This window comes from Microcaecilia unicolor, chromosome 5 (genome assembly GCF_901765095.1).
Source record: "Microcaecilia unicolor chromosome 5, aMicUni1.1, whole genome shotgun sequence".
Classification (NCBI taxonomy): Eukaryota; Metazoa; Chordata; class Amphibia; order Gymnophiona; family Siphonopidae; genus Microcaecilia; species Microcaecilia unicolor.
The window spans coordinates 338,827,097-338,844,166 of NC_044035.1; the positions used below are offsets into that span (position 1 = coordinate 338,827,097).

Consider the following 17,070-nt stretch of genomic DNA (forward strand, 5'->3'; position numbering starts at 1 on the left):
CATGATAACCGGGTTTAAAAACAGAACACACAATACACCATTTCATCACCAGGGCACACAATTCTGAAACATTATTTACCCTCCCAATGAACGCAGTTTTTTAAACTGCAAATTGTCGGCCTCTGTAGTCGCGAGCTGAACTTAATATAGAAATTGCAGGTCGAGGTTCAAAGCGGTCCATCATTTCTTCAGATCTCAGCACACCAACCATTTAAGATCGTGATATAAGAAGCTTTTTATTTTTTCAGCTACAACAAATAGAAGGCTATTTTCATGGGGGAAAGGGGGGAAGTGGCAATAGAAAGATGAAGACAGACTATCTATTTTCTTAAATGCTACCTACTTCCTCAAAGTACAGATAAAATGTAAAATGTACCTCTGGTTTCAGACAATGGAATCTTTTCACATCACTGATGTAGAGGATTCCCTTGGATACCTAATTCAATAAAATATATTAAGAAAAAAAATAGTAATCAATCTTAATGGTATTCACATTGGAAAATAGGACATTATTAATAGCCTACCAAAGATAAAATAATTAATGACAAACTGACTACATGAGTTTGGATACTGCTCAGCGAAGTGTCACACTATTAAACTATACCATTCCTAAACCGTTTGTATCTCCCATCGTACTAAGTATGATATTGGAACAAGAATATGTTTTCTTGCTTAAAGCTTAGAACATGTGATCAGCAGAGTTAAATTGGTTCTTAAGAAAAGATTTGAAACTCAAGGGGCACCGTCATTCAAGGAATCACAGCCCAAAGCAAGTGCACTGAGCCAAGTCATGCACGGATGTCGGCCATGCTCATATTTCACTCTCACCGAGCATGCAGGTATATTTTATTTTTTTCTTTGTTTGTTTGTTTGTGACATTTATATCCCACATTATCCCAAACAAGTTTGAGTTCAATGTGGCTTACAATAAACAGTATAGGATACATAACAAAGAACAATGCATAAGAAAGTAATTTGTTGTAAGCATCCGATTTTACAATACAGTATCATCAACGTACTGGGATAGCTACGGATGTTTAACGTTTAGAAAACCTTTTATGAATGAGAAATTGTACATGAAGCAAAGAGAAAGTTAATGTTAAATAGAGTAATAACCAATTCAGGTAATAACTAATTGTTTGAGATTTGGTTGTTCTTTGTGAGGGTTTGTTTGAATGGGAACGATTTGAGGATTTTGCAGAATCTAGTATCTTCCTGTATATTTCTTATTTTGGGTGGTGAGGAGTTCCACCATTTGGTTCCTCGGTAAGTGAAGTCTGCAGAGTGGACAGTTTTGGAGATCACTTTTTTGCAATTTGGGAGGTGTAGTCTGAGATAGTTTCTTGCCTCATATTTAGCATTTCTTTGAGGTAAGTTTATTAATGGTACCATATAGTCTGGAGCTGTGCCCTTTCGGATTTGAAAAGTAAAGATACATAATTTGAAGGTGATTCTCGCTTTGATGGGAAGCCAGTGTAATTTGATTAATAAAGGGGAGGCACTTGCAAAATGAGAAATTTTGTATATGAACCTGGCTGCAGTGTTTGCTGTTTGGCGTTTTTTCAACAGGTACTCCTGACAACCAACATATATAGTATTACAATAATATATGAGTGCATGAGCTCAGAAACTGCATAGATGTTCAAAATCTGTTTTGTGTAATGATGGGCGTAACTTAATTGAGCAACTTCAGCAGGGGACTTTATTTATTTGGCTTTAATTACCACCTTATTGAAGAAATTCACCAAAGGTGGTATACAGGAAGAACAATCTGGATATAGGCAACAGAGAATTTCAGCAGAAAAAAATTCACATAGGTCCTGGAAAATCCATGTAGTAAAAAAAAAATATGCCTAGGCATATTCTTTATAGTACGCCTAAATTTTATAGACTAGGTTTAAATTTCCACGCAGTATATAGAATTACACCGAGCACCTCTTCGTGTGATCAAATTTGGTCACAGCCATTTAGGTCTTGTTTTACTTGGCGTAAATCCCGACACCTAAATTAGATGCTTAGATTTAGGCGCCAAAATCGGTGTGGATTCTATAACACCACATGGAACTTAATTGGCTTAACAAGCTAATGAGTGCTGATAACAGCACTTAACAAGCAATAATGAGCACTGATTAGAATTTAGGCGCACAACTCGCTAAGCGCATTCTGTAATGATGTGCGCCAAATTTCTAACATGCGGAGGCAAAAAGGGGCGTGGTTATAGGCGCAGAAATGTGCATTTCATGGGCATTCCAAAATGTAGGCGCCTAGTTATAGAATATGTCCCAGTGCACCTAAATCTATATGCTGAGATTTACACCAGGTTTTTGTTGGCGTAAATAGATGCTTAGTCGGCACTGATTTCACCACAGATTTTCTAGGTACTATATATAGAATCTCCTCCACAGCAGATCTATTCTATAATAATGCATATACATTTTAGAAATGCTCAGTTCCCACCCATGGCTATGTCCCCTCTTCAACTCTGAGGGGCATAATCGAACGGGGCCGGCCATCTATATGGCCGGCCCCGTAAAGCGGCGTCCTGACCGTATTATCAAAATAAGGTGGCCGGCTATCTTTCGTTTCGATAATATGGTTGGAGCCAGCCAAATCTCTGCATTTGGGCCAGCTTTAGAGATGGCCGGCATCGGTTTCCGGCGATAATGGAATCTAATGCCGGCGATCTCAAACCCGGCCAAATCCAAGGTATTTGGTCATGGGAGGAGCCAGCATTTGTAGTGCACTGGTCCCCCTCACATGCCAGGACACCAACCGGGCACCCTAGGGGGCACTGCAGTGGACTTCACAAATTGCTCCCAGGTGCATAGCTTCCTTACCTTGGGTGCTGAGCCCCCCCAAAACCCACTCTACACCACTACCATAGCCCTAAGGGGTGAAGGGGGGCACCTACATGTGGGTACAGTGGGGAGGGGGGGTTTGGGGGGGGGGGTTGGAGGGCTCCCATTTACCACCACAAGTGTAACAGATAGGGGGGGATGGGCCTGGGTCCACCTGCCTGAAGTGCACTGCACCCACTAAAAAATGCTCCAGGGACCTGCATACTGCTGTGATGGAGCTGGGTATGATATTTCAGGCTGGCATAGAGGCTGGGGAAAAATATTTTTTATTTTTATTTTTTTGGGTGGGAGGGGGTTGGTGACCACTGGGGGAGTAAGGGGAGGTGATCCCCGATTCCCTCCGGTGGTCATCTGGTTAATTGGGACACTTTTTGAGGCTTGGTCCTAAAGATAAATGGACCAAGTGAAGCCGGCCAAGTGCTCATCCGAGCCGGCCTTCTTTTTTCCATTATTGGTCGAAGCCAGCCATGTCTTAACCACGTCCCCGTCCCGCCTTCCATACCCTGCCGACACGCCCCTTTGAACTTTGGCCGGCTCTGTGACGGAAAGCAGTTGGAGCCGGCCAAAATCGGCTTTCGATTATACCGATTTGGCCGGGTTTAGGAGATGGCCGGCCATCTCCCGATTTGTGTCGGAAGATGGCCGGCGATCTCTTTCGAAAATAAGCAGGCATGTGACTTTAGAATTTATGTGCACCATGTTATAGACTAAGCTTAGCGAGTTCTGTGCGTAAATCTTAATTAATGCCAATTAGTGCTGATAATTGCTTGTTAACATGCAATTAACAGCGTTGATGAGCTAGTTAACCAATTAAGGTCTGTGCATGGTTATAGAATATGCTTCGATTTCTACGTGGAAATTAAGGTGCAAGAATTTGGGGGATAATACGTAGTATGGGACAGTATCGCTACTTACAATATTGATGCAATGCACGATAAAACATCTTAAAAGGCAGTATTAGGTATAAATGGAGGTAGAACATACAGAGATAAAATAGAGGAGTTAGAAAATAAGAGGAATAACTTAAAGGAGGTACGTGAATATGATATCAGCTAGGGCAAGTCGTGCTACAGTAATGTGGGTGTGACTAGCAAGTTAGTTGTTTCTTCCATTAAAGACTTGAAGTAGAGATAGTCTTACATTGATCAAAGCCTTGCTGGGAGTCCATTCCAGAGTGGGGGAGACTGTTCTGGGAGAAGGCTTGTTGGTGACTGTAATATCATGTGATGTCCTTTGGAGAGGGTGTCATTACGGATACGTCTTGGGAGGACCTTGCAATGCGCAGAGGGATATCCTGTTTTTCAACTACTCCGGCCCATTACCACTAAGGGCCTTGAAAGTCAGACACAAAATTTTAAATTTAGCCCTGTATTGTACTGTTAGCCAGCGAAGTTTTTGCAGAAATGGTGTGATGTGATCATGTCGCTTACAGCCATCTATCAGTCTTGCAGCAGGCATTCTGAACCAACTGGAACTGGTGCAAACATTTTGCGGTCAGACCATCGTAGAGTGCATTACAGTAATACAGACTTGATGTTATCATGGTGAACGTAAGAACATAAGAATAGCCTTACTGGGACACCAAAGGTCCATCATGCCCAGTATCCTGTTTCTAACAGTGGCCAATCCAGGTCACAAGTACCTGGCAAAATCCCCAAATCAGTAAAACAGATTTTCTACTGCTTATCCTAGAAATAAACAGTGGAGTTTCCCCAAGTTCATCTTAATAATAGCTTATGGACTTTTCTTTTAGGAAATTAGCCAAACCTTTTTTAAACCGTGTTAAGCTAACTGCTTTTACAACATTCTCTGGCAATGAATTCCAGGGTTTAATTACCCTTTGAGTGAAGAAATATTTCCTCTGGTTTGTTTTAAAATTACTACTTAGTAGCTTCATCTTGTGCCTCATAGTTCTAGTATTTTTGGAAAGTGTAAACAAGTGATTCATGTTTACCCATTCCACTCCACTAAATATTTTATAGACCTATATCGTATCTCCCCTCAGCCGTCTCTTCTCCAAGCTGAAGAGCCCATCTGCTTTAGCCTTTCCTCATAGGGAAGTCGTTCCATCCCCGTTATCATTTTTGTTGCCCTTCTCTGTATCTTTTCTAATTCCACTATTTTTTTTGAGATGTGGTGACCAGAATTGCACACTGTATTCGAGGTCTGATTGCACCATAGAGCAATACAAAGGCATTAAAACATTCTCATTTTTGTTTTCCATTCCTTTCCTAATAATTCCTAACATTCTATTTGCTTTCTTAGTCGCTGCTGCACATTGAGTAGAGGATTTCAACATATCATCGGCAATGACATCTAGATCCTTATTCCTGACTCCTAATTTGGAACCTTGCATCACGTAGCTATAATTTGGGTTCCTCTTTCCCACATGCATCACTTTGCACTTGCTCACATTAAATGTCATCCACCATTTGGATGCCCAGTTTCCCGGTCTCGTAAGGTCCTCTTGCAATTTTTCACAATCCTCTTGCAATTTTACAACTTTGAATAACTTTGTGTCATCAGCAAACTTAGGACCTCCTTTACCAAACTGCAGCTTTGTTGGCATGGCCACACCTGGAACCATAGCACGGTTTAGTAAAAGGGGCCCTTAATTACCTCACTAGTTATTCCCATCTCTAGATCATGTATAAATGTGTTACAGCAGCAGTCCCAGCACAGACCCCTGGGGAACCCCACTATCTTCCCTTCTCCACTGACTATTCAATCTTACGCTCTGTTTTCTATATTTAACCAGTTCTTAATCCACAATAAGACATTACCTCCTATCCCTGTGACTTTCTAATTTCCTCAGGAGTTTTTCAAGAGGTACTTTGTCAAATGCCTTTTGAAAATGCAGATACACAATATTAATCAGTTCACCTTTACCCACGTTTATTCACACCTTCAAAGAAATGTAGTAGATTGGAGACAAGATTTCCCTTGATATAGTAACATCGTAAATGACGGCAGATAAAGACCTGTACGGTCCATCCAGTCTGCCCAACAAGATAAACTCATTTTACATGGTATGTGATACTTTATATGTATATCCGAGTTTGATTTGTCCCTGCCTTTCTCAGGGCACAGACCGTAGAAGTCCGCCCTGCACCGGTTTTATTCTCCAAATACCGGCGTCACCACCCAATGTCCGCTAAGATTCCATAGATCCATTCATTATAAACAGGATTCCTTAGTGTTTATCCCACGCATGTTTGAATTCCATTACCGTTTTCATCTCCACCACCTACCGCGGACCATGTTGGCTTTGTCTCATTAATCCATCCTAATGTATTTGCTCTGTAATTTTGTTCTTTATAATAGTCTCTACCATTTTGCCCGGGACCGACGTCAAGCTTACTGGTCTATAATTTCCTGAATCACCTCTAGCACCCTTTTTAAAAAATTGGCGTTACATTGTCCACCCTCCATCTTTCGATACTATGCTGGATTTTAAATATAAATTACTAACAATAGGTCTGCAAGTTCATTTTTTCACTGTAACAAGACTTGCCCTCTAAATGTATGGCAGGGGCATAGCCAGCAGATCCTTTTTGGGGGCCCCAGGTTGGACCGGGGAACCACCCATTCCTCTCTGCTCTCTCTCTCCCCTCTCCCTCATTAAAAATGTTACCTCTGCTGGTGGGGAAACTTAAGCGTTCACCAGCTGAAGAGATCTGTGCGTGAACCTCCCTTGGTGTGAGGAAGTCAGCTGCATGCTTTCCAGCTGCCAATGCCAGCACTCCTTGTACATGCTCAGATCATGAACATGAACTGACCATGCTTGAGGAGTGACAGCATCATGGGATTGAAAACACACAGCCAACTTCCTCACACCCACCGGGGGAGGTTCAGCCACAGAACACTTTGGTTGGTGGGATTGGGCATTCCAATTTCCTGCCAGCCATTCAGGATATTGCAGATTGGGGGTGTCTTCATCCCAAAGTGGGAGACTCAGAGGCATAGCTAGGAGGGCACAAGGGGAGCAGCCACTGCCCTCAAACAGATTTTATACAAAAATGGCACCAATGCATCACAACCAAGGGGGTTTGATTGAGAACAGGAGACGTCATGATTTCAAAAATTTTGATGCCACTTAGGTTAGTCTGTGTTTACCTTTCCCTGTGCACAGGGCCGGTCTTAGCAATTGCGGGGCCCTTTGCAGACCAGTTCAGTAGTCCCCTCCCCCCCCCCCCCGGCTGTAATGGAAGACTTGTTTTTGGAGCCACGAGAGGCTTGATTTTTGTAAGGGGCAGCTTTAAGAAATGCCCCAGCTCTGCCTGAGCCTCAGACCGAGTTGTGGGGGACTTCCGCGGCTCCAAAAACAAGTCTGCCACTCTGGAGCGCCTGCACCCATGGCGGGATTGCGGTTCACACTCCAGGACCCCCCACAAGGTAAAAATAAAATAAATTTAAAATCTGTCAAAACAAAACCACACATAGGCAGTCATGAGTGCTTGATATTACTTTTATGTAAAAATATCTTTATTGTCATCATAAGCAAAAATAAAGGCATATAGCAAAGACTGAAATCCAGAATACAGCATTGGAAATAATAAAGCAAGCTTTTGAGCAATGACAAAACATATATAGTAATATAGTAAATGACGGCAGATAAAAGACCTGAACGGTCCATCCAGTCTGCCCAACAAGATAAACTCATTTTACATGTTTTATATAGTGTCATGGTTTTCAAAAAGATGCCCACACAACTACAAAAATAAGGAAAAGCAAAGAAACTAAAACAATCCTATATAATAAAAGGCACCTCCAACATTCTGAAGCTGACTGCATGGCTGAGGCATTCCTGCTCTCTGTATCCATCTCCTGAATTGACATCACGTACTTCCGAGTTCGTCACCAGCAGAAGTGACCAACCACACGAGGTTTCTCGGCTTCAGAATGTTGGAGGTGCATTCTATTAAATAGGATTGGTCAGTTCCTTGAAGCACAGCCAGAGCTCAGCGTCCTGCACAGTAACGCTCAGACACCAGAGAGAGAGGGGGGACCTGACACCAGAGAGGGGGGGAGGTATCTCTGTCATATTCATACTCTCTCTCTCACAGTCAATGTCTTTCTCTCACTCTCACACACTGTCTCTCACACACTCTATGTCTCACACTGTATCACATTCACTCTCTATGTGTCACAGTCACTCACACACTCTCATGGTCTCATACATTCAGTCTCACAGAGAGTCTGTGTCTCACACACACTCTCTCGCACACACTGTATCTGTGTGAAACACACTCTCTCTCTCACACTGTGTCTCACATACGTACTTGCACACACTCTCATTGTCACACACACACTCTCTCTCTCACAGACACACTCGCACCCAGACTCACTGTCTCATTGAAATGAAACGGGCGCTAGCAAGGTAATCACCTTCTGCCATTAATGTTTTTAAGGGAAGTTCCAGCATCCCCCCTCCCTCCCTCCCAATTCCAGGGTCCCTCCCTCCCTCCCAGTTCCAGGGTACCCCCTCCCTTCTTCCCAGTTCCAGGGTCGTCGTCCCTCCCTCCAAGTTCCAGGGTCATCGTAGGTGCAAGGTGCCGAAATAGGGCAGAAACGGCAGATCTACATGAAAATTCACTTCCATGCCCACTTATAGAATAGTACCTAAGTGTATCCACTTGGATCTGCATAGGGGCGTGGCCATGGGAGGGGCATAGGGCAGGTCAGGGGTGTTCCCTTAAAATGCACATAGAGGGGCATAATCGAACGGCGCCAGCCATCTACATGGGCGATCATCTATATGGCCGGCACCGCAAACAGAGGTCCCGAACCGTATTATCGAAAAAGATGGCCGGCCATCTTTCGTTTCGATAATACGGTTGGGGCCGGCCAAATGTCAGAGATGGCCGGGTTTGAGATGGCCAGCATTGGTTTTCACCGATAATGGAAACTGATGCCGGCCATCTCAAACCCGGCCAAATCCAAGGCATTTGGTCGTGGGAGGAGCCAGCATTTGTAGTGCACAGGTACCCCTGACATGCCAGGACACTAACCGGGCACCCTAGGGGGCACTGCAGTGGACTTCAAAAATTGCTCCTAGGTACATACCTCCCTTACCTTGTGTGCTGAGCTCCCCAAATCTCCCTCAAAACCCACTCCCCACAACTGTACACCATTACCATAGCCCTTATGGGTGAAGGGGGGCACCTACATGTGGGTACAGTGGGTTTTCGGGGGGGGGGGGGGTTGGAGGGCTCCCATTTACCACCACAAGTGTAACAGGTAGGGGGGGGTGGGCCTGGGTCCACCTGCCTGAAGTGCACTGCACCCACTAAAAACTGCTCCAGGGACCTGCATACTGCTGTCATGGAGCTGGGTATGACATTTCAGGCTGGCATACAGGCTGGCAAAAAAATAATTTTTAATTTTTTGGGGGTGGGGGGTGGGAGGGGGTTGGTGACCACTGGGGGAGTAAGGGGAGGTGATCCCCGATTCCCTCCGGTGGTCCTCTGGTCATTTGGGGCACTTTTTGGAAGCTTGGTCCTAAAAATAAATGGACCAAGTGAAGCCAGCCAAGTGCTCATCAGAGCTGGCCTTCTTTTTTCCATTATTGGCCGAAGCCGGCCATCTCTTAACCATGCCCCCGTCCCGCCCTCGGTACACTGCCGACACGTCCCCTTGAACTTTCGCTGGCTCCGCGAAGGAAAGCAGTTGAAGCCGGCCAAAATCGGCTTTCGATTATACCGATTTGGCCGGACTTGGGAGATGGCTGGCCATCTCCCGATTTGTGTCGGAAGATGGCCGGCCTTCTCGTTCGAAAATGAGCTGGATAGTGTTATAGATTTAAACCTGGTTTCAGCTGGTGTAACTCCTCATGCCCAGAGCTGAACGTGTATCCCAGTGCTAAATGCTGTTCTATAAAGGGCACCCACACTGGAACGTCCCTTACAGAATACCATTCCGCATCGATTTTTTTCAGCGACGAATTTTGACTGCCATCTACTGAATCCAGCCCTAAGTAGAAACAGATAGGACTGAACAGTGTTTTGAAGTTATGATTTACTTTTTCATTGCAACTCCAGCGATGATTACTTGTCACGATCCTCTGTTTCAATCTCCGCATCCTCACTCTTCATTTTCCCCTCTTCAGTCTGTATTAAAAGAATTATTCTAATAAAAACACTCCTGAATCCAGATCACAAAAAGTTTGCAGAAAGGAAATTTCTTCCATAGGAACTTGTTCATTGTAGGACAGAAACATTTTTTTTTTTGGTGAGTGCAGCTCTTAGAAGTGGAACCAGATTCACAGGTCTATTTGAAGGGAATTCTGTTCTCCAAAGGCTTCAGCCACACCATAGAAAGAGCAAATGCACTTTTGTTGTACAGAACCCCTGGTGTATATATGTGTAATATCCCAAACCACTTCCATGGGATATTTCCCAATATTTTTTATTACATTTGTATGCTGCACTTTCCCACTCATGGCAGGCTCAAGCAGCTTACATATTGTATACAGGTACCTGGGGCAATGGAGGGTTAAGTGACTTGCCCAGAGTCACAAGGAGCTGCCTGTGCCTGAAGTGGGAATTGAACTCAGTTCCCCAGGACCAAAGTCCACCACCCTAACCACTAGGCCACTCCTCCACTGTTGCTACTAGTTGAGATTCTACATGGAATGTTGCTATTCCACTAGCAACATTCCATGTAGAAGTCGACCCTTGCAGATCACCAATGTGGCCGCACAGGCTTCTGCTTCTGTGAGTCTGACATCCTGCACGTACTTGCAGGACGTCAGACTCACAGAAACAGAAGCCTGCACAGCCTTCTACATGGAATGTTGCTAGTGGAATAGCAACATTCCATGTAGAAGGCTGCAAAGGCTTCTACGTGGAATAGCAACATTCCATGTAGAATCTCCAAAAGTATCTATTTTATTTTTGTTACATTTGTACCCCGCGCTTTCCCACTCATGGCAGGCTCAATGCAGCTTACATGGGACAATGGAGGGTTAAGTGACTTGCCCAGAGTCACAAGGAGCTGCCTGTGCCTGAAGTGGGAATCAAACTCAGTTCCCCAGGACCAAAGTCCACCACCCTAACCACTAGGCCACTCCTCCAACATAGCTCACTGGAAATGAAATTGGTTTGGGTTTGCACATTAAACAAAAGGTGTCAAATCCTTCTACACTGAGGAGATTGTGCAAATTTTTGACGCAAGCCGTTCAAGGTACTTTGACGGTCACGAGTGCCTGCCGATTATAGTCATAATGCTGTGCAGTGTCACTCTGCATTTCCTCTCTACACCAGACAGTCGGCACCAAGCAAAAGTCTGATCTTGTAACATTATTCTGACACAGCGTCATGTTATATATAGGGCTTCTAGGTGTTTATTTTCCAACTATTTAGGAATTCTTTCAGAGTACAACATTTATGCTTACACTCTTTCAGAGTACAACATTTATCCCTACACTCCTCCCCGTGAACTCCGTTAACTGGGTAAATGTCTCCTGTCGTCCCCCTTCTCCCCCACTGCTAACTCCCGGCTCCGTTCCTTCTATCTCGCTGCTCCCTATGCCTGGAATAGACTCCCTGAGCCAGTACGTCAGGCTCAGTCTCTGGCTGTCTTCAAGTCTAGGCTTAAAGCCCACCTCTTTGCTACTGCTTTCGACTCCTAGCCATGACTCTCTTACTCAACACCCTCACTTATCACCCCTACCACTGCAATTTCCCCACCCCTAGCTGTCTGTTCGTCTGTCCAATTTAGATTGTAAGCTCTGTTGAGCAGGGACTGTCTTTTTCATGTTAATTTGTACAGCGCTGCGTAAGTCTAGTAGCGCTATAGAAATGTTTAATAGTAGTAATAGTAGTAGTATGCTTATTGGTGTTTTGTGTTACAGAAACTAGTGCAGGTTCTCTTTTTGAACTGAATTATATATGTATGTTTGTATCCCTTAAAATTCATTAGTGCAAAAAAAAAAAAAATACAAAAGCACTGAGCAGAGAGGATAGAAGACAAACCAAGGGAGGGGTGAGAGAGTACGATGGAAGTGATGTTTTCCCACTGTTTATCTGATAAACTCCTATTTTAATTTTTTTTTTTTTTTTGCATGAAGGATATTTTAGTAGTTAAAACCTAAACTAAGAATTCCTAGTTATTTGAGACCTCTTCTGGCATGCAATTCTCTTTATTGGAAACTAGTTTTTTTTTTTTTTGCCTGTTTCATTCTAGAAAAGGACCAGCATAATTTGTAGTCATTTTTTTTGTCTTTCTTTTCCTGATAAAGTCAGGGGGAGGGGGTAGCTATCTGAATAATCGTTGTCTTTAATAAACAGTACAAAGCCCTCAGTCTTTGATCCCTTGATTGCATAACAGTCCTGCTGCGTTGCTACCATATCCAGAGCATCTGATTAAAAAAAGGTTACTATTACCGTGGGAACCCTAATACATACTGTTGCCTGTCTGTGGCAGGAACAAGCAAAATTGTCCATGCTGGCATCTGTTGTTTAAAACTCTGCTCGTCCCCGTGAGTGACTGTGTTACAATCTGAAATACTTGTGTTTGCAGGTTAATCATACATTACTGACGTGCTCGAATTTTGGAATAGCTGTACTATGAGTGTTTTCCTTTGCCACTCACACCATTGAACCTTCAGGATTTATTTTTTATTTTTAAGTGGGGATGGGAATTCACTAACACAAATGTTAACATTTGGAATTCTGCCCAGGATCTCAGGCATATAACTTTTGGGATGCATGTTATTTTTTATTTTATTTTTTTGTTTCTGTAAACAAATTCTTCTTTTGCTCTTCTGGGCTATGTTATAGTCAATTAATGGTGCTCAAAAACCGGAGCTGAAAAAAAAATTGGTGCTCAATGCTATTCTCTAATGCCCATTATAAAATAATATTGAGGGGTCCTTTTACAAAGGCATGCTAGCGTTTTTAGTGTGCGCTAAAAATAAGCAGGCAGTAAATGCTAGAGACGCCAATATACTTCTATGGGTATCTGTGGCATTTAGCACGCATTAATCATTAGCGTGTGCTAAAAACGCTAGCGCACCTTTGTAACAGGACCCCTGAGTGCCGGACATATGCCTGCTGAACAAGTGCAATTCCTGGTGCCCAATTTGGGTGCACATCCTCGGTACTCTATAACACTGTGCATAAATTTTGGGAATGCCCCTGAGCCATTCCTGTATCTCCCATGGCCATTCCCCCTTTTGGGTTGTGCACAATGAGATTTCAGTGCATTTTGTTCTCGAGTAGTGCGTAGCAAAATGTGCCCCCAATTCCATAATTGCTTCCAATTAGCACCCATTTGATGGCCCTAATTGGTTCCTTAGCCAATTTAATTGGACATACATTTTTGTTCTGCATCCAATTTTGAGTTTTATATATAGATTAGGGGGTGGGGGGAAACAAATCACTAGCTGGGAGCAAAGTTCAACCCAATGTGATTTACAGCAAAAATACCAGAAGGATAATGCCAAGCAGAAAATCTGTCCTGTTTGAATGCTTTCAGTTTTACAAGAACGAGGAGATGGGAGTGAGGGTGAAAATACCTCCCCATCAATGTTTTCTCTAAATTTTGCTGGCCCACGTGCGCATGAAAAAACATTTTCCCCTGCATTCTATATATCTGGCGCCAAAAATTGCACTCCCAAGTTGTGTGCACATTTTGACTGATAATGAGCCGATCACTAGCAGTAATTGGTTGCTAGAAACCAATTACTGCAGTTAATTGACTCCAATTAGGATTTGCACACACATCTTGCTAAGTGCTATTCTATAAAGATCCACATGCAAATCTTTCAGCACATAACTGAAAAGGAGTTGGACCATGGGAGGAGCGTTCACTAAAGATGCCACGGTATTATAGAATTTGGGAGATCCATGCCTAACATATGTGCCAGAATTCACACCAGGTTTCATATTCGGTAAAACTAAATATGAAAGTGCTAAACCCCTGCGAGAAAAGCTACACTGGCTCCCACTTAAAGAATCGCTAAAAGATCATCCTGAACTTTCCTCAACCTCCACTTCCCTAACTGCAAGGGCCTGAAATACAAGACGCTACACGCATCAACCTTTACTTACATGAGCACGCAGTTCTGGAACAAACTACCGCGGAACCTGAAAATGATCTACGAACAAACCAACTTCCGTAAATCACTGAAGACACATCTTTTTGATAAAATTTATGGAAAGAACCAAAACACATAAAGCTCACACTCACTGTTCAGTAATACATCAATACAACCACTTATGAATTCTCAACCCCTAATCTCACCACACCCATACCTCTACTCACAGAAAAATGTATACCATATGCTTCATATAGCGCCCCTTAATTTCCTGTTGTCTCCTTCCAATGTCTCAATGTTCTTTTCAATTGATTTATTCCTTAACGATTTTGATTTTGTTTCGTTTAACTCGTCACAATGTAATCCATAACCTGAATTGTAACAAATTGTATTTCCATTATTCATGATGTATTGTAAGCCACACTGAGCCTGCAAAAAGGTGGGAAAATGTGGGATACAAATGCAATAAATAAAAAAATAAAATAAAATGCATCACGTTCAAAATATGCTCCCTAGTTCACAAAATCATTCACCGAAATGCACCAGCCTACATGTCAGACCTGATAGACCTACCACCCAGGAATGCCAAAAGATCATCCCGCACATTCCTTAATCTGCACTTCCCCAACTGCAAAGGTCTAAAATACAAACGAATGCACGTGTCAAACTTTACCTCCTTGAGCACACAGTTATGGAACGCACTACCGCGCAACTTAAAAACGATTTACTAACTAACTTCCGCAAACTACTGAAGACCCATCTCTTTAATAAGGCATACCACAAAGATCATCAAATGTGAATATACACAACTCCTCCACATATATTCAGAACTGTCTTACAATATCTGCTTATTATATTACTATCATGTTTTATCATTATCATGTTACCCAAGATCCTTCTGTAACACTAAATGTCTATTTTCTAATATATTTCCACTATTCATGAAGTATTGTAAGCCACATTGAGCCTGCAAAGAGGTGGGAAAATGTGGGATACAAATGGAATAAATAAATAAATAAATAAATAAATAAAGAAATTAGTTAAATCCTCAAGCACAAAGTTGGGTGCAGATCCCATGCTATGTACTATTTTTTTCGGTGCCCTCTTGAAGGAATTCACTCAAGGCGGTGTGCAGTAAGAATAAATCTAACATGAGCAATAGCCAATTACAGCAGTAAAAATATTCGAATAACAATACAAAGTATGGCATAATATACTACTTACAATGTCAACACAAATTCACAGTGTTGAGTATAAGCAAAGATGGAATATACAGATACGTAAGAGTATAAGAGAAGTTAGATAATAAGGTGACTAATTTAAAGAAAGTTGCGCATGAGGTCAGAGAGATGTTTAAAATTTATTTATTTATTTGTTACATTTGTATCCCACCTTCTCCCACCTTTTGCAGGCTCAATGTGGCTTACGTATAACCGATTAGCCGATTACGGTCTGAACAAATGCATGGTATGAATGAATACAATATAGATAGGTAAGAGAGTAAGAGGCGTTAGAAAGTACTACTACTACTACTATTTAGCATTTCTATAGCGCTACAAGGCATACGCAGCGCTGTACAAACATAGAAGAAAGACAGTCCCTGCTCAAAGAGCTTACAATCTAATAGACAAAAAATAAATAAAGTAAGCAAATCAAATCAATTAATGTGAACGGGAAGGAAGAGAGGAGGGTAGGTGGAGGCGAGTGGTTACAAGTGGTTACGAGTAAGGTGACTAATTTAAAGAAAGGTGCAGATTTACTGAATCTAGCCCTTTGTGTGCAAGTTTTCAGCTTCGACTCTATGTGTGCAGTACAGCCTATGGTCACAATAAAGAAAGCCAGCAAAATTTTTTTCTCAGTTGCAAGGCATGCGTGCTCCCTTCCTGACACGTGTGTGCATGCACAGCTTAGAGGGAACACGACTCCCTATCCCCCCCAAACTCCTATTTCTGCAGCTGCTGGTATCGATAGTCACTGATCTGTTCTCTTGTGTGGGAGCACAGCATGTGGAGGTGGTAAAGGGCCGGGACCTTTCAACTCCTAGCTGGTACCTAAAGTCGGCCTTTACGTAAATCAGCAAGAGCAACTGGTTCTTGCCTCGTCTCCTTCTTGTTTTGATCGTACTCCTGGGTTACCTTCTTGCTTTCTTTCTCATATCTGTACTTTTTTTTTTTTTTTAATTATGGGCCACTCTGCCCCCTGCTCCTGTTTCTGCAGAATTTGCAGGTGGTAGTGTAACACCCCACGTTCCAATATGGATGAATGTGGCAGCTGAAGTAGGAAGAATACTGAAGAAAAAAAAATCCAGTGTTTCCTTGTAAATATAATAAAAAGCTTTACTCATACTACCCCTCTCCTCAAGACCCTTCACTGGCTCCCTATCCGTTTTCGCATCCTGTTTAAACTTCTTCTACTAACCTATAAATGTATTCACTCTGCTGCTCCCCAGTATCTCTCCACACTCGTCCTTCCCTACACCCCTTCCCGTGCACTCCGCTCCATGGATAAATCCTTCTTATCTGTTCCCTTCTCCACTACTGCCAACTCCAGACATCGCGCCTTCTGTCTCGCTGCACCCTACGCCTGGAATAAACTTCCTGAGCCCCTACGTCTTGCCCCATCCTTGGCCACCTTTAAATCTAGACTGAAAGCCCACCTCTTTAACATTGCTTTTGACCACTTGTAACCACTCGCCTCCACCTACCCTCCTCTCTTCCTTCCCGTTCACATTAATTGATTTGATTTGCTTACTTTATTTTATTTATTTATTTTTGTCTATTAGATTGTAAGCTCTTTGAGCAGGGACTGTCTTTCTTCTATGTTTGTGCAGCGCTGCGTACACCTTGTAGCGCTATAGAAATGCTAAATAGTAGTAGTAGTAGTCTCTTGTAATCAGAGGTGATATTGTGATGTCATAATGCCTCAGGCCACCAATAAGAGCCAACCTCATCAGTGATGTCACAATGGCTTGATTGTCCTATACTTGGCTCACTTTTATTACATAGCTCTTTGAGCAGGGACTGTCTTTCTTCTATGTTTGTGCAGCGCTGCGTAGGTCTTGTAGCACTATAGAAATGCTAAATAGTAGTAGTAGTAGCTCCAAATGCTGCTGGCTTCTGCCTTTACCAGGTCCTTGGAAAAGCAAGAATTTCAGTCTGTCAGCATCCTGAC

At 42.8% G+C, this 17,070-nt stretch overlaps 1 protein-coding gene across 2 annotated transcripts in view; it reads right to left on the reverse strand.

The window, feature by feature from the left end:
* Positions 1-376: 376 nt before the first annotated feature.
* The window catches only part of MAF (MAF bZIP transcription factor), a 41,192-nt gene continuing 24,498 nt past the window's right edge, over positions 377-17,070 (reverse strand). Inside the window, exon 2 of one of the 2 annotated variants that reach the window (XM_030204502.1) lies at positions 377-436. In XM_030204502.1, coding sequence (XP_030060362.1) covers positions 403-436 — 34 coding nt within the window. In that variant the 3' untranslated portion in view covers positions 377-402. Of the gene's footprint in view, positions 437-9,913; positions 9,968-17,070 lie in introns of those variants that run through there. The other variant, XM_030204503.1, reaches the window with a different exon arrangement.